The sequence below is a fragment of the Coregonus clupeaformis genome, chromosome 5 (genome assembly GCF_020615455.1).
Source record: "Coregonus clupeaformis isolate EN_2021a chromosome 5, ASM2061545v1, whole genome shotgun sequence".
Classification (NCBI taxonomy): Eukaryota; Metazoa; Chordata; class Actinopteri; order Salmoniformes; family Salmonidae; genus Coregonus; species Coregonus clupeaformis.
This window is the reverse complement of record NC_059196.1, coordinates 19,755,151-19,781,509: the sequence shown is the minus strand read 5'-3', so window position 1 is coordinate 19,781,509 and position 26,359 is coordinate 19,755,151. Positions and strand designations below refer to the sequence as shown.

The window sequence follows — 26,359 nt, the reverse complement described above, 5'->3', positions numbered from 1 at the left end:
ATTCATCTCTTAGAATGCAGCCTGAGGATGGCAGCGTCTCTCCTTAGAAACCGGCTTCAGAGGAATGCAGTGTGAGGATTGAGAAATTCATGGGCCTGACTGACTTAAGCTACTGAGCCCAATTAAACCAATGTATTTTTATCCACCAATGGCACTGAATTAAATTTAATTAAAATCAGCTCTGGATGTCTTGTCTTCCGATGAATAAATCTGCCTCTCACTCTGATCACACCCAAATCTGACAACACAAAGTACATGCAAGTGAACAAGCATCATGGAAGATTTATCATTCTCTCGGTCCCTGCCGCTCGTCTTCAATCTTAGCATCCTGTTATTCAAATGTCTCTGCTAGAGACAGTACTTGTTAGAGACTCATATTAAGGTTTGATGAATATTAGAGGGAATCAAGGGAATAAGGAGAAGTAAGTGACAGGTGAGTGAGAGAGTGCTGTTGTGACAGGGTTCAGGCAGCAGCTCAACCAGGGGGAGGACATCTATGAGCTAAATGACCATCTCTGGCCAGTGTTGTTCTAATAGTTCTTAGTGGTCATCTCCTGAGGGGAGGTTAATAGATGGCTTTCCTCCAATGGCTCCGTTCACTGTCCTCACCCCTCCCCTTGGTCGCCCCGATCATGCCAAAACAATGTGCCACACCCGCCTCACTGTGAATTTACGACTTGTTTAGATTGTGCTCATCTCCAAAGGGACCTGCCGAGCCCAGGAGGGGAGTAATTGTCAGTCTAGAGGTAGTCATAAATCAAAATATTTATTTATCTCTCTCCTACTCATTATCTGTTACCGCTCTGCTCTTGCTGCAGAGTTCCTGATACTTGCCAGAACTGTAGGCTATACAGTCTTCCTTCCTCCCCAAAGACTGAGACCTGTCTTCTTCTGAAAGATGGGAGGAGAAAATACTCTTCAAAGCTGTGATTGATTTCCTCCTTCCTCCATGGTCTGTTGCAGGCAGCTACAGGCTATTGACAGCCACTGTGGAGGAACTTCTCTCTGACTGTGTCTTAATTGAGCCGAGCACTCGGCGCGAAGGAGCCCGGCATGCTACAGGCGCTAAGAAACCCACACAATTAGGAGCTACTAATGACATGGCAAATCGGCTATTATTCCTCCCAATAACCCAGAGGGGTTTCTACATTTAGCGTTGCAAAAAAACAGTACATGAGTGACAAACTTTAGGCTGTACAAGATGAGGAAGGGAAGTGGGGTAATTATCCAATGAATGGAAATAGCCCAGTTCATAGCTGCGGGAAGTAGGGGTGCTCAGGGTACTGCAGCACCCCTTGAAAAATCAGAATAACAAAACAAATATGTATTTATTTCTCACAAAAGTAGTGCGCTGGGCCTTTACTAGTCCTGTATTGGACCGATATAGACGTCTGACGTCTGTAGCATGGGCAAACGTATTTTTGCAGCATCTCAGGTTTGGCAAAAAAGTAGTTGTATAATTATGAACAGTATCCTGCAGGGTTTAATAGTTGGAATTGTAAGAGTTGTTGTCCTGTCCCTTTCTCTTCGATCATCATTCTAATGGAATCCAGAAAGAACAAAACCCTGTCCTCAAACATATACAGTACCAGTCAAAAGTTTGGAACACCTACTCATTCCAGGGATTTTCATTATTTTTACTATTTTCTACATTGTAGAATAATAGTGAAGATATCAAAACTATGAAATAACACATATGGAATCATGTAGTAACCATAAAATTAAACAAATCAAAATATATTTTATATTTTTGATTCTTCAAAGTAGCCAACCTTTGCCTTGATGACAGCTTTACACACTCTTGGCATTCTCTCAACCATCTTCATGAGGTAGTCACCTGGAATGCATTTCAATTAACAGGTGTGCCTTGTTAAAAGTTCATTTCCTTCTTAATGTGTTTGAGCCAATCAGTTGTGTTATGACAAGGTAGGGGTGGTATACAGACGATAGCCCTATTTAGTAAAAGACCAAGTCCATATTATGTCAAGAACAGCTCAAATAAGCAAACAGAAATGACAGGCCATCATTACTTTAAGACATAAAGGTCACTCAATCTGGAAAATGTCAAGAACTTTGAAAGTTTCTTCAAGTGCAGTCGCAAAAACCATCAAGCGCTATGATGAAACTGGCTCTCATGAGGACCGCCACAGGAAAGGAAGACCCAGAGTTACCCCTGCTGCAGAGGATAAGTTCATTAGAGTTCAAATCAAATCAAATCACATTTTATTGGTCACATGCGCCGAATACAACAGGTGCAGACATTACAGTGAAATGCTTACTTAACTGCACCTCAGATTGCAGCCCAAATCAGTTCTTCACAGAGTTCAAGTAACAGACACATCTCAACATCAACTGTTCATAGGAGACAAAGAAACCACTACTAAAGGACACCAATAATAAGAAAAGACCTGCTTGGGCCAAGAAACACGAGCAATAGACAGTATACCGGTGGAAATCTGTCCTTTTGGTCTGATGAGTCCAAATTTGAGAGTTTTGGTTCCAACCACCGTGTCTTTGGGAGACGCAGAGCAGGTGAACGGATGATCTCTGCATATGTGGTTCCCACCATGAAGCATGGAGGAGGAGGTGTGATGGTTTGGGGGTGCTTTGCTTGTGACACTGTTGGTGATTTATTTAGAATGCAAGGCACACTTAACCAGCATGGCTACCACAGCATTCTGCAGCGATATGCCATCCCATCTGGTTTGGGCTTAGTGGGACTATCATTTGTTTTTCAACAGGACAATGCCCCAACACACCTCCAGGCTGTGTAAGGGCTATATGACCAAGAAGGAGAGTGAGGGTTTGCTGCATCAGATGACCTGGCCTCCACAAGGGTGGCTACTTTGAAGAATCTCAAATATAAAATATATTTTGATTTGTTTAACACTTTTTTGGTTACTACATGATTACATGTGTGTTATTTCTTAGTTTTGATGTCTTCACTATTATTCTACAATGTAGAAAATAGTCAAAATAAAGAAAAACCCTTGAATGAGTAGGTGTGTCCAAACTTTTCACTGGTACAGTACATCAAAAGGTGCAAAGTTATGGACAAAGACTCAAAACATCCACATCAAATTAAATATTTTTCTTGATAAAATAACATGGAAAACAACCACTTTTTGTTCAGTATTAATTTACCATGCTTACAAACCACTTAATGTAAATGTGTATTACTGTATTGTACATAGGCTGGTCATCTAGGTTTGTACTTGTAGACTTTCCATCACCATGAAGAAAAATTATGCACAATACAGTAATTCCTTGAGACATCAAGTGGTTTGTGATGATGTGGCTCAGTTAGTAGAGCATGGCGCTTGCAAGCTAGGGTTGTGGGTTTGATTCCCACAGGAGACCAATACGAAAAAGTATGTAAATGTACATGTACAGTCGTGGTCAAAAGTTTTGAGAATGACACAAATACTAATTTTCACAAAGTCTGCTGCCTCAGTTCTCAAAACCTTTGACCACGACTGTATGCACTCACTACTGTAAGTTGCTCTAGAAAGAGCATCTACTAAAATGTAAAAGGAATTAATATACCATTTGAGTTTTCACATATAAATAAGTTGCATTTGGAAGTATTTCAAGGAACTGGAAAACATATATCAAGCATTATATATATATATTTTTTACAAATATTATCAGATTAACTGTTTTGTGCAGATAATTATCAGACTCAAGTTACAAATACATTTTTTCACGAAGTAATGGCCTTTACTATCATGTATTAGCGAACGATATAGACGTCTTCAGCGTGGGCAATTCAAATTTTTTTGCATCGTACAAACACCCCCCAAAGCCCCCCCCCCCACCTCAGTGGTCGGCACAGCACCGCCACCCCATAACGTCTTCCCGCGGCTATGGCCCAGTGTGTTTATATTCTGTTTAGCTTAATCCTCCCCTGAGACTGATAAATAGACCTAATCCTTTTCCATTAGTTATTACCTTTCTTTGACACAATGCTGTGAAATTAGCTCAGTTGGAAGAGCATGGCGTTTGCGTTCGATTCCCACGGGGGGCCAGTATGAAAATGTATGCACTCACTAACTGTAAGTCGCTCTGGATAAGAGCGTCTGCTAAATGACTGAAATGTAAAATGTAAATTAGGGGAGTGTTAATACTGGGACGGTGGGACTGTCACATGAAAGCGTTTGGAGCTGCTGCTTTGTTTTGTTACATTCAATTGAAAAGTCAACCGTGCGACTAAGCCTCCTAATAAGTCTCTCTCTCTCACTCCTCAGAACCAGGATGCAGAGGAAGTCCTCTATGACAGCCAATTTGGTGAGTCTCATTGATTATTCTCCATTCAGCTAGAAATGGTTCAATAGGAAGGACCACTTTTAAAGGTCCAGTAAGTATGAATTTATTCAGCTGTTTGCTAATCTAATCTTCTGAAATGTCTCACTTGATTCCACCAATATTGCATACATTATGATTGCACTGTACAATACCCTTTTACCTATTGTTATAAGACAATGTACAAAATGAATGTGAAACAACGGAACTCCCCACTTCCTGAATCAGAAGCCCATAGGGGGTGAAAATGAAAACCAAACCCAGTTGCAATCCCTTGCAGAGTTAGTCAAACAACTGGGCAGTGAAATAGGAAATCAACTTGCTGCTAGTCTAGCAGGGGCTGCTCCAAGCACTTTCAAGCCCATAGCACAAATACCTGATTGGTCAAAGGTCAACCTAATTCTGAAGTCAGACGTCAGAGAACCACCACTTTAGGGGTGGTAGCACAGACCGGTGCACAGTGACTGAATGGCAAGAAATGATGCAAGCTCACCTGAAAAAGAAGGGATGCAGTATATCAGAACAGGTGCAAGATATACAGGACAGGCTAATGGGGCGGTCTAAAGACATAGTCAGGATTGGTGTCACGCCCTGGCTCTGGGGACTCTTATATGTTGAGCCAAGGTGTTAGTTTATATGTGTAGTGTCTATGTTTTGTTTTCTATGTGTTCTTTTCTAGATCGTGTGTTTCTGTGTTTTGTTATTGTTATAGTACTCAATAAAAGATGTACGCATTTCACGCTGCGCCTTGGTCCACTCATTACGACGATCGTGACAGAAGATCCCACCATAACAGGACCAAGCAGCGTGTCCAGGAGCAGACAGCCTGGACTTGGGAGGAGATCTTGGACGGGCAGGGATCCTGGACTTGGGAGGAAATCCAGGCCGGAATGGATCGGCGTCCGTGGGAGGAGACGGTGGAGGCGCGCCATAGAGAGGAGCAGCGGCGCCAACCGTGCCGACGTCGGACACGCAAGAGGCAACCCCAATAAATGTTTTGGGGGGGGCACACGGCATGGACGACGGGGCTGCTGGAGGCAGCTACAGGGCGAGTTTGTGGATTAGGAGAGGAGGCCACCGGGTTTGGGGGCTGGAAGGGAGGTTGGCGGAGCCTAGAGGTAGAGCAGAGCCAACTCCCGTACTCAGGCTAGGCAGCGTGAGACTGGGCAGGTTCCGAGGTATGCGGAGCTGCGTACTGTGCCACGAGTGGTCCGGCACAGTCCTGTACGTCCTGTGCTAGCACCACGCACGTGTCGTGCTAAGGTGGGCATGCAGCCAGGACGGAGTGTGCCAGCTCAACGCTCGTGGCCTCCAGTACCCCTCCTCGGTCCCGGATATCCTGCGCCAGTGCCACGTGCTGTAGTGCCAGTACGAGTACACAGCCCTGTACGTCCTGTGCTGATGCCTCACACAGAGTGTGTAAAAATAGGCATTCAGCCAGGACAGGTTGTGTCAGCTCTTCGCTCCAGACCTCCAGTCCGTCTCCACAGCCCGGTCCGGCCTGTTCCTGTTCCCCGCACCAAGCCTGTGATGCGCGTCGCCAGCCCGGCCCGGCCTGTTCCTGCCCCTCGCACCAAGCCTGTGGTGCGCGTCGCCAGCCCAGCCCGGCCTGTTCCTGCCCCTCGCACCAAGCCTGTGGTGCGCGTCGCCAGCCCGGCCCGGCCTGTTCCTGCCCCTCGCACCAAGCCTGTGGTACGCGTCGCCAGCCCGGCCCGGCCTGTTCCTGCTCCCCGCACCAAGCCTGTGGTGCGCGTTGCCAGCCCGGCCCGGCCCGGCCTGTTCCTGCTCCCCGCACCAAGACTGTGGTGCGCGTCGCCAGCCCGGCCCGGCCTGTTCCTGCTCCCCGCACCAAGCCTGTGGTGCGCGTCGCCAGCCCGGCCCGGCCTGTTCCTGCTCCCCGCACCAAGCCTGTGGTGCGCGTTGCCAGCCCGGCCCGGCCTGTTCCTGCTCCCCGCACCAAGACTGTGGTGCGCGTCGCCAGCCCGGCCCGGCCTGTTCCTGCTCCCCGCACCAAGCCTGTGGTGCGCGTCGTCAGCCCGGTCCGGCCTGTTCCTGCTCCCCGCACCAAGCCAGTGGTGCGCGTCGTCAGCCCGGTCCGGCCCGTTCCTGCTCCCCGCACCAAGGCAGTGGTGCGCGTCGTCAGCCCGGTCCGGCCCGTTCCTGCTCCTCGCACCAAGCCTGTGGTGCGCGTCGCCAGCCCGGTCCAGCCCGTCCCTGCTCCCCGCACCAAGCCTGTGGTGCGCGTCGTCAGTCCGGCACAGCCCGTGCCTGTTTCACCGGTGCCTGGTCAGGTACCGGTCAGCTGCTCCACACCGGAGCCTAATCAATCCGCTCCACTGATGTCCAGTCCAGCTCCAGCCAGCGGGACCAGACCAGGGGCGCTACGGGGGGGGGGTAGTTAGAGGGTGGTGGTCACGCCCGGAGCCGGATCCGCCTCCGAGGCGGAATGCCCACCCGGCCCCTCCCCTGTTGGGTTTAGTTGGCGCGGTCGCAGTCCGCGCCTTTGGGGGGGAGTACTGTCACGCCCTGGCTCTGGGGACTCTTATATGTTGAGCCAGGGTGTTAGTTTCTATGTGTAGTGTCTATGTTTTGTTTTCTATGTGTTCTTTTCTAGATTGTGTGTTTCTGTGTTGGCCGGGGTGGTTCCCAATCGGAGGCAGCTGTGTCTTGTTGTCTCTGATTGGGAACCATACTTAGGCAGCCTGTTGTGCACTTGTCATTTGTGGGATCTTGTTCCGTGTAGGTTTGTGTTTATGACCGAGGACTTCACGTTTCGTTTTGTTGTTTTGTTATTGTTATAGTACTCAATAAAAGATGTACGCATTTCACGCTGCGCCTTGGTCCACTCATTACGACGATCGTGACAATTGGGCTCCGTGGAAACCCCCTCGTTAACATAAACAGAGACCCTGAAGCCATATACAATATCCTGAGGCAGCACTTTGGAGAGGAAATCTCATTCACAATTCCATTAGGATACTTCTATGAAACCTTCCAAGATAGTCAGAGAGCTGCTTGGATTATTGGGTCAGACTAAACAAATTAATTGACCTTGCCAATGAGTGCTTGCAAAGACAGGGAAAAAGAGTGGATGATCCAGGTCATTAGGTGACAATGATGTTTGTAAAGCACTGCCCTGACCCAGCACTATACGTGCACTAACAGTGATCAGGCTTCATTGAACAAAGTGATTTCTCTCCTGGAAAAGCTTCTCTCAACCCAGGAACAGAATCAAAGGAGAACTTCGGCCAAAAAGCCACAAACTAATACATCAGCTGGCCCCTGTAGAATTTGTAAGGCTCAGACCATTAAGCTTTTCACTTGTGAGTTCCAAATATCTATAACGGTCGCCCCAGCGTTAGTTTTTTTATGCCCGTGATGTCAGAATACACTCACTGTTCCAAAATGTGATTGTTACGCAACAGGACAGTTAACCCGCACTGCCCTTAAACCAAGGCACGCTGCCTGCTAACTATCTATAAACTATGTTTCAACTTGTCAATTTCAAACTTTTCTACCAAGTTAGATTTTCTAACAACAGTTTAAATTGAGGTGTGTTCCGCCTCCTCATTAATTCACATATGAAGTAGCCCATTTCACTGTTGCGGACAATTTATGTTTCACGAGAGCCCAAGCACTTCCCCAGTTTTTCCCCAGATCAAGTATGAAGACATTGCACATCTTTAGTCAGAACAGGCCTTGCACAAACTTTTTCCCCCTGGCACATTGTCTGGCTGGAGCCCGCATTGCCTTCATTGTTGTTTTCCTTACAAATAATAACTTTGGACATGTGTACATTCCTGTCAAAGTAAGTGCCTTATTTTCTGTATATCGTGTTTTCGTTTATACTGTAGCATACCGTATGTACAGTGCGTTCTGAAAGTATTCCGACCCCTTCACTTTTCCACATTTTGTTACGTTACAGCCTTATTCCAAAATTGATTACATTGTTTTTTTCCCTCATCAATCTACACACAATACCCCATAATGACAAAGCAAAACAGTTGTTATGTTTGCAAATGTATTTTTAAAAAACCCGGAAATATCACATTTACATAAGTATTCAGACCCTTTACTGAGCACTTTGTTGAAGCACCTTTGGCAGCGATTACAGCCTCAAGTCTTCTTGGGTATGATGCTACAAGCTTGGCAGACCTTTATTTGGGTATTTTCTCACATTCTTCTCTACAGATCCTCTCAAGCTCTGTTAGGTTGGATGGGGAGCGCCGCTGCACAGCTATTTCCAGGTCTCTCCAGAGATGACTGATCGGGTTCAAGTCCGGGCTCTGGCTGGGCCACTCAAGGACATTCAGAGACTTGTCCCGAAGCCACTCCTGTGTTGTCTTGGCTGTGTGCTTAGGGTCATTGTCCTGCTGGAAGGTGAACTTTCGCCCCAGTCTGAGGATCCTGACTAGTCTTCCAGTCCCTGCCACTGTAATTTGCTCTGTTCATCTTTCCCTCGATCCTGACTATTCTCCCAGTCCCTGCTGCTGAAGAACATCCCCACAGCAAGATGCTGCCACCACCATACTTCACCGTAGGGATGGTGCCAGGTTTCCTCCAGACATGACGCTTAGCATTCAGGCCAAAGAGTTCAATCTTGTTTCTCATGGTCTGAGAGTCTTTAGGTACCTTTTGGCAAACTCCAAGCGGGCTGTCATGTGCCTTTTACTGAGGAGTGGCTTCCGTCTGGCCACTCTACCGTAAAGGCCTGATTGGTGGGGTGCTATAGGGATGGTTCTCCTTCTGGAAGGTTCTCCCATCTCCACAGAGTAACTCTAGAGCTCTGACAGAGTGACCATTGAGTTCTCGTTCACCTTCCTGACCAAGGCCCTTCTCCCCCGATTGCTCAGCTCTAGGAAAAGTCTTGGTGGTTCCAAATGTCTTCCATTTAAGAATGATGGAGGCCAGTGTGTTCTTGGGGACCTTCGATGCTGCAGAAATGTTTTGGTACCCTTCCCATTTACATTTACATTTTAGTCATTTAGCAGACGCTCTTATACAGAGCGACTTACAGTTAGTGAATACATATATATATATTTTTTATACTGGCCCCCCGTGGGAATTGAACCCACAACCCTGGCGTTGCAAACGCCATGCTCTATCAACTGAGCTACATCCCTGCCGGCCATTCCCTCCCCTACCCTGGACGACGCTGGGCCAATTGTGCGCCGCCCATGAGTCTCCCGGTCGCGGTCGGCTGCGACAGAGCCTGGATTCGAACCAGGATCTCTAGTGACACAGTTAGCACTGCGATGCAGTGCCTTAGACCACTGCGCCACTCAGATCTGTGCTTCGACACAATCCTGTCTCGGAGCTCTACGGACAATTCCTTCGACCTCATGGCTTGGTTTCTGCTCTGATATGCACTGCCAACTGTGGGACCTTATATAGACAGGTGTGTGCCTTTCCAAATAATGTCCAATCAATTGAATTTACCGCAGGTGGACTCCAATCAAGTTGTAGAAACATCTCAAGGATGATAAATAGAAACAGGATATACCTGAGCTCAATTTTTTGTCTCATAGCAAAGGGTCTGAATACTTATGTAAATAAGGTATTTCCGTTTTTTATTTGTAGTAAATTTGCTAGCATTTTTAAAAACCTGTTTTTGCTTTGTCATTATGGGGTGTTGTGTGTAGATTGATGAGGAAAAAAGATAATAACAAAATGTGGAAAAAGTGAAGTGGTCAGAATACTTTCTGAATGTACTGCATGTATGGAGCATAATGTAATCTCAGCAAAAAAAGAAACGTCCCTTTATCAGGACCCTGTCTTTCAAAGATAATTAGTAAAAATCTAAATAACTTCACAGATCTTAATTGTAAAGGGTTTAAACACTGTTTCCCATGCTTGTTCAATCAACCATAAACAATTAATGAACATGCACCTTTGGAACGGTCGTTAAGACACTAATAGCTTACAGACGGTAGGGAATTAAGGTCACAGTTATGAAAACTTAGGACTCTAAAGAGACCTTTCTACTAACTTTTCTACTGACTCTGAAAAACACCAAAAGAAAGATGCCCAGGGTCCCTGCTCATCTGCATGAACGTGCCTTAGGCATGCTGCAAGGAGGCATAAGGATTGCAGATGTGGCCAGGGCAATAAATTGTAATGTCCGTACTGTGAGATGCCTAAGACAGCGCTACAGGGAGACAGGACGGACAGCTGATCATCCTCGCAGTGGCAGACCACATGTAACAACACCTGCACAGGATCGGTACATCCGAACATCACACCTGCGGGACAGGTACAGGATGGCAACAACAAATACCAGAGTTACACCAGGAACGCACAATCCCTCCATCAGTGCTCAGACTGTCCGCAATACGTTGAGAGAGGCTGGACTGAGGGCTTGTAGGCCTGTTGTAAGGCAGGTCCTCACTAGACATCACCGGCATCAACATCGCCTATGGGCACAAACCCACTGTCGCTGGACCAGACAGGACTGGCAAAAAGTGCTCTTCACTGACGAGTCGCGGTTTTGTCTCACTAGGGGTGATGGTCAGATTCGCGTTTATCGTTGAAGGAATGAGCGTTACACTGAGGCCTGTACTCTGGAGCGGGATCGATTTGGAGGTGGAGGGTCCGTCATGGTCTGGGGCGGTGTGTCACAGCATCATCGGACTGAGCTTGTTGTCATTGCAGGCGATCTCAACGCTGTGCGTTACAGGGAAGACATCCTCCTCCCTCATGTGGTACCCTTCCTGCAGGCTCATCCTGACATGACCCTCCAGCATGACAATGCCACCAGCCATACTGCTCGTTCTATGCGTGATTTCCTGCAAGACAGGAATGTCAGTGTTCTGCCATGGCCAGCGAAGAGCCTGGATCTCAATCCCATTGAGCACGTCTGGGACCTGTTGGATCGGAGGGTGAGAGCTAGGGCCATTCCTCCAAGAAATGTCCGGGAACTTGCAGGTGCCTTGGTGGAAGGGTGGGGTAACATCTCACAGCAAGAACTGGCAAATGTGGTGCAGTCCGTGAGGAGGAGATGCACTGCAGTACTTAATGCAGCTGGTGGCCACACCAGATACTGACTGTTACTTTTGATTTTGCTCCCCCCCCCCCCTTTGTTCAGGGACACATTATTCAATTCCTTTTAGTCACATGTCTGTGGAACTTGTTCAGTTTATGTCTCAGTTGTTGAATCTTGTTATGTTCATACAAATATTTACACATGTTAAGTTTGCTGAAAATGAACATAGTTGACAATGAGAGGACATTTGCTGAGTTTATTTACTGTTTTATTCACGTTTTCAAGTACTGGTGAAAAATGATGCATTCCGATTCTTGCATAGATTGTAATGGTATTTATCGTATAAACTTCTCCTGTGTTTGCCCTCATTTATTGATCAATCTCCCATCATAGTAATATTTCCTGAATCATATCCCCCCACGATACCTTCCACCATTTCTACCCCCCATGGACTTGAAACCCCCACCCCCAACAAATAAAATGATTGTTTATGGAATGAGTTTAGATGTGGATGTGTTCCGTGTCATTTATCTTTTACATTGAAAGGTGAAATTAAGGAATAAAGTTGTGAAGACCTTTATTTCCCATCAATACAAAACATTGTTTAGATGCTTTTCAGACAACAATTCTGTTTAGACGCGTTGTGTGCATCATACGTTCTGTTGCTACTGTTCCAATCACATATTTGCGATGGTACGCTGCAGGGACCACTCAACAATGATCACAAATATGTGATAGTATGCGTCAAAGGGTTAAACTTAGTCCCACTGCTTAAAGGAGGGCGTATGCTTCAAGTGTCACATGACAGGCCACAGAGGCTTTGAATGTCCAGCAAGAAAACGAGTTGTAGAGGCAACTGCCGAGGCTCCCCTGGGCCCGCTTTAAACAAACATGCTCACTCCAAGAGGGGGGCAGTGTGGGCGAACATGTTACACCCTCACAGATCACCATAGATACAAAGACTGAAAACACCATGAAAACCGAGGCAATTTATCAGAACATTTTATGTTCCAGTAATAGTGCAATAGAAGTAGTAGAACTTCAAGCTCTGATAGACAGTGGGGCTATGACCTGCATGTTAAGTGAGTCAGCTGAAGAAACACTTCTGAGATGTAACGTGATAAAACCAGAGTCTAGAAAGCCAATTCAAGTAGTTATTGTAGGCTGTGGGGGCAAACAGGCGCACAGCCTAAATATAAATATGACTTGAACATTGATCTTTTAGATTGCAAGATGGCAGTGTCTGTTTTAGTTGTACCTGGACAGACAGTTGGATTGAACAGCATAAAACACATGATGCAAAAGGTTAAGAAAACAAATTGGTATTGGGACAGCCTTTCCAAACCTGCCGAAGAAGATTCACATGGACTTTTACTCAGCATGCTAGCAAACGTGAACCGCTGGCACGGTGACAAGATACCAGACAAAGTGGGAACTGTAGTGCTCAAGCAGAGTGTGACTCATGCCTCAGCATGAACGTTTAGTCTGGGGAAAACTGAAAGAAAAGGTGCCTCTATCAGTTGGTAGTACTGTAGTCGTAGAGGCCACTACAGCGTGATCTGCACCAAGAAATATCCTAGTAGGACGCACTGTATGTCCTTTGAGGGTTGGCAAGTGTGTCCCTATGAAAGTGATCAACATGTTGAACCGCCCTATTGTTCTCCGCCGTAACACCAAGCTGGCTGATGTGCACCCATGCCTAGCCCTAGAAGACCTAGAGCTCTACGCCAGCCATGTTGAGGGCCCCAGTAAGGTCCAGTCTGCTGTTCAGAATGTCAAGCCGGGGAAGAATGTTCAGTGAGTGGGGAAATGGCAAAGAAGGAGTATCTATAAAAGTTGAAAGAGCTAGGCTTAACAAAAGTTGACATAGAGTCCTGTGAAGTGTCTGACACGTGGAAAGGAAAACTAGTGGACCTGATTGCTCAGTATGAAGGCATCTTCTCCAGGGACCGACTTGACTGTGTGAAAGCGAAGAACATAATCCACCGGATCTGAGTGAAAGATGAGAATCCTTTCAGGCTGCCGTACAGGAGGGTTCCACCATCCGACTACCAGAAACTGAGGCAGACGTTGAAGGAGATGGAGGAGCGGAGCATCATCCGTAAGTCCAGTAGTGAGTGGGCCTCCCTCCTCGTCCTGGTTTGGAAGCCGTCAGGAGAGCTGAGAATTTGCACTGATTTCAGATTTCAGATTGAACCAGAGGACAGAGAAAGATGCGTTCCAATTGCCCCATCAAGCCGATGCTCTCGCTGCTTTGGGAAGGAACTGCTTCTTCAGTATTATGGATTTGACTTCGGGATTCTACAACATCCCCATACATGAAGATGTAAGTACACAGCATGCACATCACCTGCAGGGTTATTTGAGTACAACAGAATGGCTCAGGGGTTATGTAACAGCCCAGCAACATTCGGCAGAATGATGACCTCAATCTTCAGTGACCAGAACTACTTGACCCTCCTGTGTTACTTGGATGATCTCCTGGTTTTCGGGAAGAGTGAGGAGGAAGCCCTGGACCTTCAGAGTTCATCTGTCAGTCAAGATCCAAAGTGGCGAGATCCTGGCTCAAGTCTCTCCTGAAGGAGTGAAAGCAGTTTTGGAATCCTGTCTAGAGTGGGATGCAAGTGTGCCAGTGCGCAACTTCCAATTAGCCCAGTATTCTGCCAGCATCCTTCAGCATGAAGGGGGATGGCTGCTCTTCCAGTCCTTTCTTCTGACGCGATACAGAGAAAACAGAAGGCGGACCAGGTGCTGGCCCGGGTGGCATACTTCGTTGAGAGGAGAAGGAGACCTTCGCGGAGAGAGAGAGCTCATGAGACTGCCCAAGTGTTGATAATGCTGAAGCATTGGGATAAACTCTAAATCAAGGATGGCATTCTCTATCGAAGATCTAAGGACAGAGTTGGCAAGAAGAAGCACCAGATGGTAGTGCCAGACTCCCTTAACCCTCCCGTTGTCCTAGGGTCAAAATGACCCGCCACTGTGTTGAACCAACTTTATTTAATTTTTATATTTTTTGGATCATTTGTGAGAAGGAGGCAGTGATATTTTCTTTAAAGTCTCACTGCCTCCTTCTCACAAATGATCCCCAACAAATAAAAATAAAATAAAGTTGGTTCAACACAGTGGCGGGTCATTTTGACCCTAGGACAACGGGAGGGTTAAAGCCATCGTTCTGAGAGGAACCCACGACGAAGCCGGCCACTAAGGCCAGACTAGAGCCCTCCATCTGGTGCGTCAAAGGTTCTTCTGGACTGGGATGGACGGGGAAGTGAAGAAGTATGTCTCCTACTGTAAGCTCTTTATGGTTGGCAAGACACTGGAGCCAGAGGCTAGGGCACCGTTGGAATCTATACAGACCAGCACAGCATTGGAACTGGTGTGGATAGACTTATGGTCAGCAGAATGAAGGAATGGAGAGAGCGTTGATGTACTCGTCATCACAGATCATTTTATGAAGCTGGCACATGTGTTTCCTTGCCCGATGCAGACAGCAAAGGTGGTTGCCCAGAAGTTATGAAACCAGTTATTCTGTGTCTATGGTTTTCTCCAGTGGATCCACTCAAACAAAGGAGCGAACTGTGTGAGACCCTTAACCGCAGAATTGCTACAAGTGTCAGGAGTCAAAAAGTCCCATACCACTCCATATCATCCAATGGGCAATGGTCAGACGGAAAGATTCAACCTCACGCTCAGTAACATGATCCGGTCGTTGCCAGCGAGAGCAAAAGAAAAAAGGCCCCAGATGACACAGACGCACACCTTTTCGTACAACTGTACCACACACAAAATGACAGGATTTGTGCCGTTCTAACCTGATGTTCGGCCAAGTTCCACGGCTATCAGTGGACATCGTCTTTGGAAGCACCTTGAGGAACGAAGACGTGTTGACTCATGACGAGTATGTCGACTTGTTCCAAAAGGACCTGCGAGAGGCTGTCAGGATCGCCCAAGCCAACACCACTGAAGCTCAGAAAAAGCAAGGCAGTATAACAAGAGTGTGAAAGGTACTGCCCTGGAGATTGGAGATCGAGTTCTCTTGGCAAAACGAAAGGAAAGGGGAAATGGAAAACTTGCCAAATTGTGGTATTCAACGGTCTATGTGATCACTTGGAAAGACCCCTGTGCACAGCTACAGAGTCAAAGATCCTACTACCAAGAAGAGTAAGATAGTTTGTCGAAACTTCATACTGCCAGTGAACTACCTGATGGTGGGACAAACAGACGAGGTGTCCACAGTCGCCTCTAATGGAGGACATAAACGCAGAAAGCGGTGACGAAAGACCGGTATTCGATATGGATAAGGATTCAGAGGATAAAAGGACTGTGGGGCCCACGGAAGCTGAAGCCCCAAGATCTTAGGGACTGGAAGATGGAGTAAACATGAGAGAAGCCGATCCTCCAAGTCCAAGGGAGGACATAATCTCCGGACATGCAGCTAGCTCGAGCACAGGGAGCTCCTCAAGGATGCCTAGTGATGATTCAAGTGACCTTTCTGAAGATGACACAAGTAGAAAAGGGACGTCAGTGAGCAGTCTAGATGGCGTCAGCAGTAGAAGTGCATCAGTCAGCGGCTCTGGATGCATAAGATCTACTAAGAAGAGAATGAGTAACCAGAGAGAGGAAGAGCACAGAAACAGCTAGACGGCTGAGCTCACTGATACAGTCCTGAGACCTAGTGAAGGCACCTTGAGAACTCGAACTGGAAGAGTTGTGAAGCCTGTCAGAAGACTTTGAGTCAATGAGTCAAGTGATCGCTGAGCCTGACAAAAGAGAGCATCTTGCTGCCCTGATTCAAGTCCTATCAACTTTTGTTGAAGTGTAGGCCTAAGTGACAGAACCCCCAGTGAAACATAGAGGCCCAGAGGATAGATCAATAGAGAAATAGATCTTTAAAAAATAAGTCAATAGATTAAGGGAACTTCAAATACTTTATTAGAGGGTCATAGTTTATATGTATAAGGGCATATTTCTACCTGCCAACGTTTCTTTGCTGTCCTTCTGGACGACTTTAGGACAAGGTTACCCGTGGAGGAAAAAGTCTTACCTTATGTCTTAAAGTTTGCCGAAATGAAGAAGGGGTAAGTGTAGGAGAGTTAAAATGGTTATTACATCAAACTTCAAATTATTAAAATAGTATACAATTTAGAACAGAACATCCATGTTAAGGGTCAGTGGCCCAAGCCCGCGAACAGGAATGTTCCAAGTTCAGAAAGAAGGGGGAATCAGATCGCTATGATCGCCAGGTACTTTACTTTTTGGGTTTATATTTTCATTGGTTGCGCTACTAGTACTGCCTGTTGATGTTAAGGAGGCAGCTACAGTAGCTGGATGATATTAACATCTTCGTTTTTTATTTCATTACATTTATTTTATTTTATTTGGGTGCCTACGTCACCGTCTAACACCCTGGTACTACCCATAGCTCCCATTCTCCTCAGTCCCTGAAAACATTGAGAGAGAAAGAACAACTTGTCAGATGGTGCATTGAAGACTGATGTATTCCTGTCCAGACTTTTCATAATACCATTGCTGATCTACATAAAAGCCCAAAAAGACAGCCGTGGTGTTGCTCTTCATTTCTTGGTTCTTCTGTGGTACATACAGTGCATTCGGAAAGTATTCAGACCCCTTGACTTTTTCCAAATGTTGTTGCATTACAGCCTTATTCTAAAATTGATTAAATAGTTTATTCCCCTCATTTTTCGCTTTGTCATTATGGGGTATTGTGTGTAGATTGATGAGGAATTTTAAAAATGTAATCCATTGTAGAATAAGGCTGTAACGTAACAAAATGTGGAAAAGGGGAAGGGGTCTGAATAATTTCCGAATGCACTTCATAAAGACCACTACATATGCTACAATGCTCCCTTATTCCCCATCATTGTTAAATTAGGGGTTTTTGAGAGACATCCTGTAGTGTGGTAGAGATTCAATCCTCTCCCAGCTGTGTAGACATACAGTGCATTTGGGAAGTATTCAGACCCCTTGACTTTTTCCACATTTTGTTACGTTACAGCCTTTTTCTAAAATTGATTAAATAGTTTTCCCCTCATCAATCTACACACAATACCCCATAATGACAAAGCAAAAACTTTCTTTTATAAATATTTGCAAATGTATACAAATTAAATAAACAGAAATATAAAATGTACATAAGTATTCAGACCCTATACATTATTGAAGCACCTTTGGCAGCATAAAATGTGGAAAAAGTCAAGGGGTCTGAATACTTTCAGAATGCACTGTATATAGGATAAATTGGTCCTGTGAAAGGGCATAATGAGAACTGTTTGATGTTAAACTATCTTATTAAAGAATGATACCGTGGCGTGGAAACCCTGGAAAGTTAAATGAACCCAATAGAGCTTTGCACTTGTTCGCCATTCAATGGAGTTCTCCTCTTATTCATTTGATGGCAGCAGACATTTCATAAGTAGAGCGAGTGGAGGGATCAGATGTTTACCTTTCATGCTTGAGAGCTTTAATACAATAGCAGAGTTCTCCGATTGAGGGGAGGGCTCCAGGAAGCCGCCAAGGAGTTTTGGAGGGGAAACTCTGGACCTCTGCCGGCTTGCTCACTCAACTGGGTCATGGCGGAAACAAAAGTAGACGAAAGCAAGTTTATAATGCCCTAATTTGGCACCTTAGCCGAGTGGAAATGCACACAGACACTGTTATCTGAACAAATCAAGCTATCTGGCACTGCCATTGTAATTTGCTCTGTCACACCAGGGAGGCGAAGGATATTGTTTGTGGGGTTGGAATTCGAGAAACTGCTAAATGCAGGGTCGCAACTTTCACTGGGGACGGGGGGTCATGTCCCCCCCACATCCTGACATTGCATTTTTGTCCCCCCCAGTTTTATCATTGCAATGTGATACAAAAAGCGTCAACAGTCTGCTTTAGGACCATGCAGACACCTCAGAGCGGTCGGGTAGGCTGTTTGGAGTGTTCAGCCGGTTTGGATTTTGGACTTCACGGATACCACAGAGCGGGCTGATAGGACGTGTGAAGGCGAAGCTTCTGGAATGCTGGCTGGACCAGCACGGGAGAGTTGAGCAAAGTTCAGTGTGTATGTGTTGCGCTCTTTCACTGAGTTGTAAAAGCAAGCAGAGCAGAATCTGGCTACTCTTTAGTTGACTGATGTAGCTGGCAAGGTATCTGCTGTTTAACTTAACAGAAAAAAACTAGTGTTTATTCGCAGTGCTGAGCTAGTATTGTAACTGACATGTAACGTTAGCTAATGTTTCATCCCCTCTCAACTGAGGTGAATGAATAAGCTACACTAGCTAGTAGCTACTACAGTGAAGTAATCTCTAGACTGTAATCTGTCAGATAGCGATATGAGTTGGCTATTATTACTATCTAACAGCTGTTGTTTGAACGGAAATGTTTTGTCCCGTTTCAGAAGTAAATTAACTTGGCTAGCTTTCGCCAGTTGATGTACAGTTCGAGAGAGAGCTGGCCAAAAGTTGGCTAACGTTAGCTATTATTTTTGCCTCAATCACACAAGACCTGAATCAAACGATGAACCCATCGGCCAAACAATTGATGATTAAAATTCTGACGTTTTTTCAGTGCGATGTGAGTTTTATTAGTCAGTATGTAACATTATTGATCTGTCAGTTTCCCTAACTAATTCCCTACTTTACACCCTGACACAGTAATAAACAGCTCTAACGTTACAGGCTTCACTGTCATGGTGGACAGTAGAGGTCTGCGCGGGACTGATTTCTTCATCCCGCTCCCACCCACACCAGCTGGCTTTCTGTCCAACTCCCACCCGCTACCGCAAGAACGGGTCCCAAACCCACTCGCAGTCCCACAATGTTATTTTAGGCGTATGTGACGCAGCTCACTTGCCAGCCATGGTTCCAGCATGGCTGGCTTAAGAAATAGGTTAACTTAATTTAACTTAAGAAATAGGTTAAATTTCCAGAGATTCTCACATGGCCCTTATATTGTATAACTGGGCTATATCAGCCAATATGCTAGATGTAGTTTGAAGAGAGCAGAGTTGGAGAGACGTGCACTTTCTCTTTAGCTATTTTTATAGCCTACCTTTTAGGAGTGGGAAGATTTTCAGACGGAGAAATGTGGGTGATGAATATTTAGGCGTATTTCTAGGCAATGTAGTAAACTATAGGTTAATCATAGGCCTATTTAGGAAGTACATTTCCTTGGAAAGATAACTGCCCCGTGCTTCTCCGCCCATGCATAGGCTATAGCCTGGTCTATTTAATTGAGACCATACGCGCACCTGATCTCGCAGGTATGGCTACTGAACTGGAAGCAGCAAGAATGATGACAGCGACACTTGCTACATTTAGCATAGGCCTATAGGATATAGCCTACCTTTTAGGAGGCCGATTTGCAGGCAGAGACAAATAAATGGGTAATCAATATTTATTAAACATGAAAAGGCGCGACGCTCGCTCACCATAGTAGTCTAACCTATGTGTGCATTGTGCCTTTTCCTTTTCAATTATGATTACATTTTTTGATTGCACTTCGACTCACGTTGGTTGAGCGCCCTCCACTTCTTTCCATTATCAATATTTATTTACAGACACTCTAATCCTATTTAAGTTAATTTCATATTAAAGTTAACTGCCACTTAATTTCTCCACCCATAAAGGCAGCCTACTCTATTTCAATGAGACCACACATACTAGGCGCACTTGAAGTCTCATGCCCAACTATGCTGACTGCGCAGCAATGATCTCTGTTGGGACCCGCAGCCCTCTAGTGCAGTCAGTACACAACACTATGCTCATCATGTCTTAGCAGGATCAGATGATGACAGGGGTCCCAGCAGGGTCAGACAGCCAGGGAAGACCAGTCTACGGAGCTCAGGTGAATTTTGCATTAGGCCTATATTAACAATATCAGTGAATAATACAAAGTTCCGTCTTGAATTGATGGGTAGACCTACAGTCGCTACAGGACAGCAGCCTAAGCTTAAAGCTACAGTCTGGGATCTGGGAAATAATGGTCATTTCAATTATTGAACCATTGATTATATTCTTGGACAATATAATGTATAGATTTACACCAAGGTAATTATTTGTCATGCCTCATTTTAGGAGGATCAGATGGTGACAGGGGTCTCAGCAGGGTCAGGCAGCCAAGGAAGAGCAGTCCGACGGAGGTGAGGTGAATTTTTCCAGAAACAACACTTTATTCTCTCTGTGCAGCAAACACTGGACAAGCCAGATGCTATTTTAAGGCAGTCTGGCAAACCTCTAAAGTTGATTTCCAAACGTTATCAATGCTTTTCCCGATGACACAAAACATGTCAAACAAAAATGTGAGGAAGACATGGTATAAACTGTTTGAATGCCCACTCATGTTCATATAATCTCAGACATAAATTACTGCAGTTTAAGGCCATCCATAGACTGAATTATTGAAAACATGCCCACGTCAGGGGAGATACCAATTTAGGCAATCCCTAGCTGCTGGGCTGCTCAGTCCTGGCCCTGGGAGTCTGCCGTCCTGTGGGTTGGCACTCTGGCCTTGGCCTAACACACCTGAAACCAATAAGGAATGTTTCATTTAAGATAAATAAAATAAATTGGTCATTTAGCAGACGCTCTTATCCAGAGCGACTTACAGGAGCAATTAGGGTTAAGTGCCTTTCACCTAGTCGGCTCGGGGATTAGAACCAGCGATCTTTCGGTTACTGGCACAACGCTCTTAACCACTAAGCTACCTGCCTCCCTAAAGCTGAGTGAGGTGTGTTGGGTTGGGGCGCTGCAGGGTGGTGGACCCCTAGGGACAGGACGGGGCGCACCAGCTATATTGTGTGCAAGTAAAATGAGCTCTACAGTACTATTAGTCCTATGACATTAATTATATGGAGGATTTGCTGTTTCTGGAGGTGTCTGTGTTTAAAAATAAAATAAAAAATGTTTTTTTCCAAACCTTTCCCTTGGGAATTTAGAACAATTAATGGTGTGAACTGGGAAGGAAATTGTGTTGGGAGAGAGTTTAGTTATTGACTAGGCTGGTGGGGGTCGGGCGTGCAGGTGGCTCGAACTCTTACCTAGCTTGAAGACTGTGGGCATTTACTTTTTGTTCTAAATGGAGACGGCATATTGGATTGTGTAAAAATGCAGGAAATGAGCTTTAGATGCCCAAAAAAATTCTGGGGGAGGACATCCCCCACTTCTAAAACCAAAGTGGCAAAATTAAATCATGTGCATCAGGCTAGGACTCTCTGAACTTACTGGCCTATTTATTATTGAGCATTTATGGGTATCCAATTAGAAAATATTGGACAGAGATCCAGAAGACATTGTGTGGCTGCAGGCTTTGAGTTGCTGGAGTTCTGAGTTCTTCAGAAGGAGCGGTGGATGCTGAATGTGCACTGAGTGGCAGACCTCACTGAGAGTGTACAGAATGTGTGGTATACGGGCATCTACATACCCTGTACTGTACACTTTCTTCCAAAACCCTCCTCTCCTCGATGCATCTGCCTCATCTGTTGAAAATAAATGCAGTGAACTCTTATCCCTCGACAGATGGTGGAGATGCAAATCACACACAATCAATGTGGAAGCTCCTTTGAACTATAGAACCACAGTAAATTTTTTATTCTGTTCATGTCGGCTGTTGCATTTATTTTAGTCACAATTGTCCTCCAGTGTTTTTGAGGTTTACTGATGTTACATGTACAAAACCAGCATCTCTCTCTGGGTCCATTCATCTTTTTCGTGGTCCTTCGAGCCGGATAGGGTACATAAATTACAGATGGGAAATACCTTTTGAAGGACACTCTAATAAACACCTTGAAGCCTAGCTGTTAATAGCATTGGGGAAGTAACCGAAAGGTTGCTGGTTCGAATCCCTGAGCCAACTAGGTGAAGAATCTGTCAATTAACCCTAATTGCTCCTTTAAGATGCTCTGGATAAGAGTGTCTGCTAAATGACTGAAATGTCAACTGTAAGGAACCAAAGATGTACCCATAAAATTGCAATTAGCATACCAGTAGTGTGTAGTGAAATGACGTAAATGTAAATGTAGTGTGACTGACTGTGGACCAAACCATTAGGATCTCCATATACAGTGCATTCGGAAAGTATTCAAACCCCTTTACTTTTTCCACATTTTGTTACATTACAGCCTTATTCTAAAATGTATTAAATTGTTCTACACACAATACCCGAAAAGCAAAAACAGGTTTTTATACATTTTTGCAAATGTACAGTACCAGTCAAAAGTTTGGACACACCTACTCATTCAAGGCTTTTTCTTTATTTTTACTATTTTCTACATTGTAGAATAATAGTGAAGACATCAAAACTATGAAATAACTCATATGGAATCATGTAGTAACCAAAAAAAGTGTTAAACAAATCAAATATATTTTATATTTGAGATTCTTCAAATAGCCACCCTTTGCCTTGATGACAGCTTTGAACACGCTTGGCATTCTCTCAACCAGCTTCATGAGGTAGTCACCTGGAATGCATTTCAATTAACAGGTGTGCCTTCTTAAAAGTTAATTTGTGGAATTTCTTTCCTTCTTAATGCGTTTGAGCCAATCAGTTGTGTTGTGACAGGGGAGGGGGGTAATAGGCCAAGTCCATATTATGGCAAGAACAGCTCAAATAAGCAAAGAGAAATGACAGTCCATCATTACTTTAAGTCATGATGGTCAGTCAATATGGAACATTTGAAGAACTTTGAAAGCTTCTTCAAGTGCTGTTGCAAAAAACATCAAGAGCTATGATGAAACTGGGTCTCATGAGGACCGCCACAGGAATGGAAGACCAGGAGTTACCTCTGCTGCAGAGGATAAGTTCATTAGAGTTACCAGCCTCAGAAATTGCAGTCCAAAAAAATGCTTCACAGAGTTCAAATCACAGACACATCTCAACATCAACTGTTTAGAAGGGAATGTGTGAATCAGGCCTTCATGGTCGAATTGCTGCAAAGACACCAATAAGAAGAAGAGACCTGCTTGGGCCAAGAAACATGAGCAATGGACATTAGACCGGTGGAAATGTGTCCTTTGGTCTGGAGTCCAAATTTGAGATTTTTGTTTCCAACCGCCGTGGCTTTGTGAGACGCAGTGTGGGTGAACGGATGATCTCCACATGTGTATTTCCCACTGTAAAGCATGGAGGGGGAGGTGTTATGGTGTAGTGATACGCCATCCCATCTGGTTTGGGCTCAGTTGGACTATCATTTGTTTTTCAACAGGACAATGACCCAACACACCTCCAGGCTGTGTAAGGGCTATTTTACCAAGAAGGAGAGTGATGGAGTGCTGCATCAGATTACCTGGCCTCCACAATCCCCCGACCTCAACCCAATTGAGATGGTTTGGGATGAGTCGGATGGCAGAGTGAAGGAAAAGCAGCCAATGAGTGCTCAGCATATGTGGGAACTCCTTCAAGACTGTTGGAAAAGCATTCCAGGTGAAGCTGGTTGAGAGAATGCCAAGAGTGTGCAAAGCTGTCTTCAAGGCAAAGGCTGGCTATTTGAAGAATCTCAAATATAAAATATATTTTAGATTTGTTTAACATTCTTTTGGTTACTACATTATTGAATATGTGTTATTTCATAGTTTTGATGTCTTCACTATTATTCTACAATGTAGAAAATAGTATAAATTAAGAAAAACCCTTGAATTAGTAGTTGTGTCCAAATTTTTGACTCGTACTGTATATAAAAAGAAAAAACTGTAATATCACACTTACATAAGTATTCAGAGCCTTTACTCAGTACTTTGTTGAAACAATTTTGGCAGCGATTACAGTGTCGAGTATTCTTGGTTATGACGCTACAAGCTTGGCACACCTGTATTTGGGGAGTTTCTCCCATTCTTCTCTGCAGATCCTCTCAAACTCTGTCAGGTTGGATGGGGAGGGTCGCTGCACAGCTATTTTCATGTCTCTCCAGAGATGTTCGATCGGGTTCAAGTCCGGGCTCTGGCTGGGCCACTCAAGGACATTCAGAGACTTGTCCCGAAGCCTATCCTGACTAGTCTCCCAGTCCCTGCCGCTGAAAAACATCCCCACAGCATGATGCTGCAACCACAATACTTCACCGTTGGGATGGTGCCAGGTTTCCTCCAGACGTGACGCTTGGATTCAGGCCAAAGAGTTCAATCTTGGTTTCATCAGACCAGAGAATCTTGTTTCTCATGGTCTGAGAGTCCTTTAGGTGACTTTTGGCAATCTCCAAGCGGGCTGTCATGTGCCTTTTACTGAGGAAAGGCTTCCGTCTGGCCACTCTACAATAAATACCTGATTGGTGGAGTGCTGCAGAGATGGTTGTCCTTCTGGAAGTTTCTCCCATCTCCACAGAGGAACTCTGGAGCTCTGTCAGAGTAACCATCAGGTTCTTGGTTACCTCCCTGACCAAGGCCCTTCTCCCCGATTGCTCATTTTGTCTGGGTGGCAAGCTTTAGGAAGAGTTTTGGTGGTTCCAAACTTCTTCTATTTAAGAATGATGGAGGCCACTGTGTTTTGGGGGACCTTCAATGCTGTATAATTTTTTTGGTACCCTTCCCCAGGTCTGTGCCTCAACATAGTTCTGTCTCGGAGCTCTACGGACAATTCCTTCGACCTCATGGCTTGGTTTTTGCTCTGACATGCACTGTCAACTGTGGGACCTTATATAGACCGGTGTGTGCCTTTCCAAATCATGTCCAATCAATTTAATTTACCACAGGTGGACTTCAATCAAGTTGTAGAAACATTTCAAGGATGATCAATGGAAAAAGAGTGCACCTGAGCTCAATTTCGAGTCTCACAGCAAAGGGTCTGAATACTTGTGTATGAATACTTGTGTATGTATGTTTTATAAATGTGCAAATATTTTTTTTAACCTGTTTTCGCTTTGTCATTATGGGGTATTGTGTGTAGATTGATGAGGAAATGTTTTTATTTAATCAATTTTGGAATAAGGCTGTAATGTCACAAAATGTGGAAAAGGTGAAGGGGTCTGAATACTTTCCAAATGCACTGTAATTGTATCTGTGTGGATCTCCTTTTGCGATTGTAAATGTGCTTATGGCCCTGAAGATAATTAGGCCGGGCTAAGCCTGGGGAGTGCTATCTATTGTTCTTTGGGCCAGCGGCTTCATATCCATGCTACTGTATGGCCGGGAGCCAGCCCATGATGAGAGATCTCCACCATGATGCCCTCCTAGGAGGCCCGCTCACATGTTGTTGACAGAAACCATACTGTTGGCACCATAAGCTGTCCTCTAAAATATGTAGCAGTTTGCGATAGTGTAACATGTTTCAACACTCTATACATCAGGGCCACTGTGTGAGTACTTGTCAAAAGTGCTCGGCTGTGTGTGTGCCTCTCTAGAGGAAAAATCACACAAAGAAAATCTCATATTAACGGCTCTCTTAAATTCCTACACAAACACTACCTCACTCTGACCTCCATTGTTGACAATCACAGTTTCATTTGGCCTAAGTGACAGAGTCCGTTAAATGTCACTGTCTCGCACTCACACACACGAGAGTAAATGATGATCAGTCAGATGGGGACTAGCTAATTCAGTGGCTGAACACAACAGATAGCTGAATTGGCCTAAAGCCCAGAGGCAGAGAAACAAGATGGGCAGCCTTTTATTGATTATCTCCAGTGTGTAACGAGCCTGAGCTTAACGGGGAGCCTGCTGATAGTTTGCTGTAGCTGCTCGACAATGTCTCTTTAATGGCCTCGGTCGCTCTTCAGGGAAGTGGGCCCCCTCAGCGTGTGAAACGTTTACATATCATATTATTGTCACCTTTATAGGGCCCATATTACAGGCCCAACTAATGCAGTCGGGCTTAATGTGGAATCCATTTACAGAATAGTAATGATGGGATGGGGGCCTTGCCTGGGTGACGAATCACATCGGTGGTCATGGGAACGACTGTAAGCTACATAAGCTCTCGGTCTCTCTCGCTTGCCAACGGAATAACAACCTGGCTGAAGGATTAATGGAGTGAAGAATGTGTGCAATTTTGTCCCATCACACCGTTCAATGGAATTACACCCAACAACCCCTATCAAATCCCCTAAACTGTCTTTGACAAGTTTACAGCCCTTTGCTC

At 45.1% G+C, this 26,359-nt stretch overlaps 1 protein-coding gene across 2 annotated transcripts in view; it reads left to right on the top strand.

Moving 5' to 3' along the window:
* The window catches only part of LOC121561828 (beta-1,3-glucosyltransferase-like), a 175,499-nt gene that overhangs the window by 93,711 nt on the left and 55,429 nt on the right, over window positions 1-26,359 (top strand). For both annotated transcript variants that reach the window (XM_045213245.1, XM_045213247.1), the window contains exon 3: window positions 4,248-4,287. In XM_045213245.1, coding sequence (XP_045069180.1) covers window positions 4,248-4,287 — 40 coding nt within the window. The remainder of the gene's footprint in view (window positions 1-4,247; window positions 4,288-26,359) is intronic.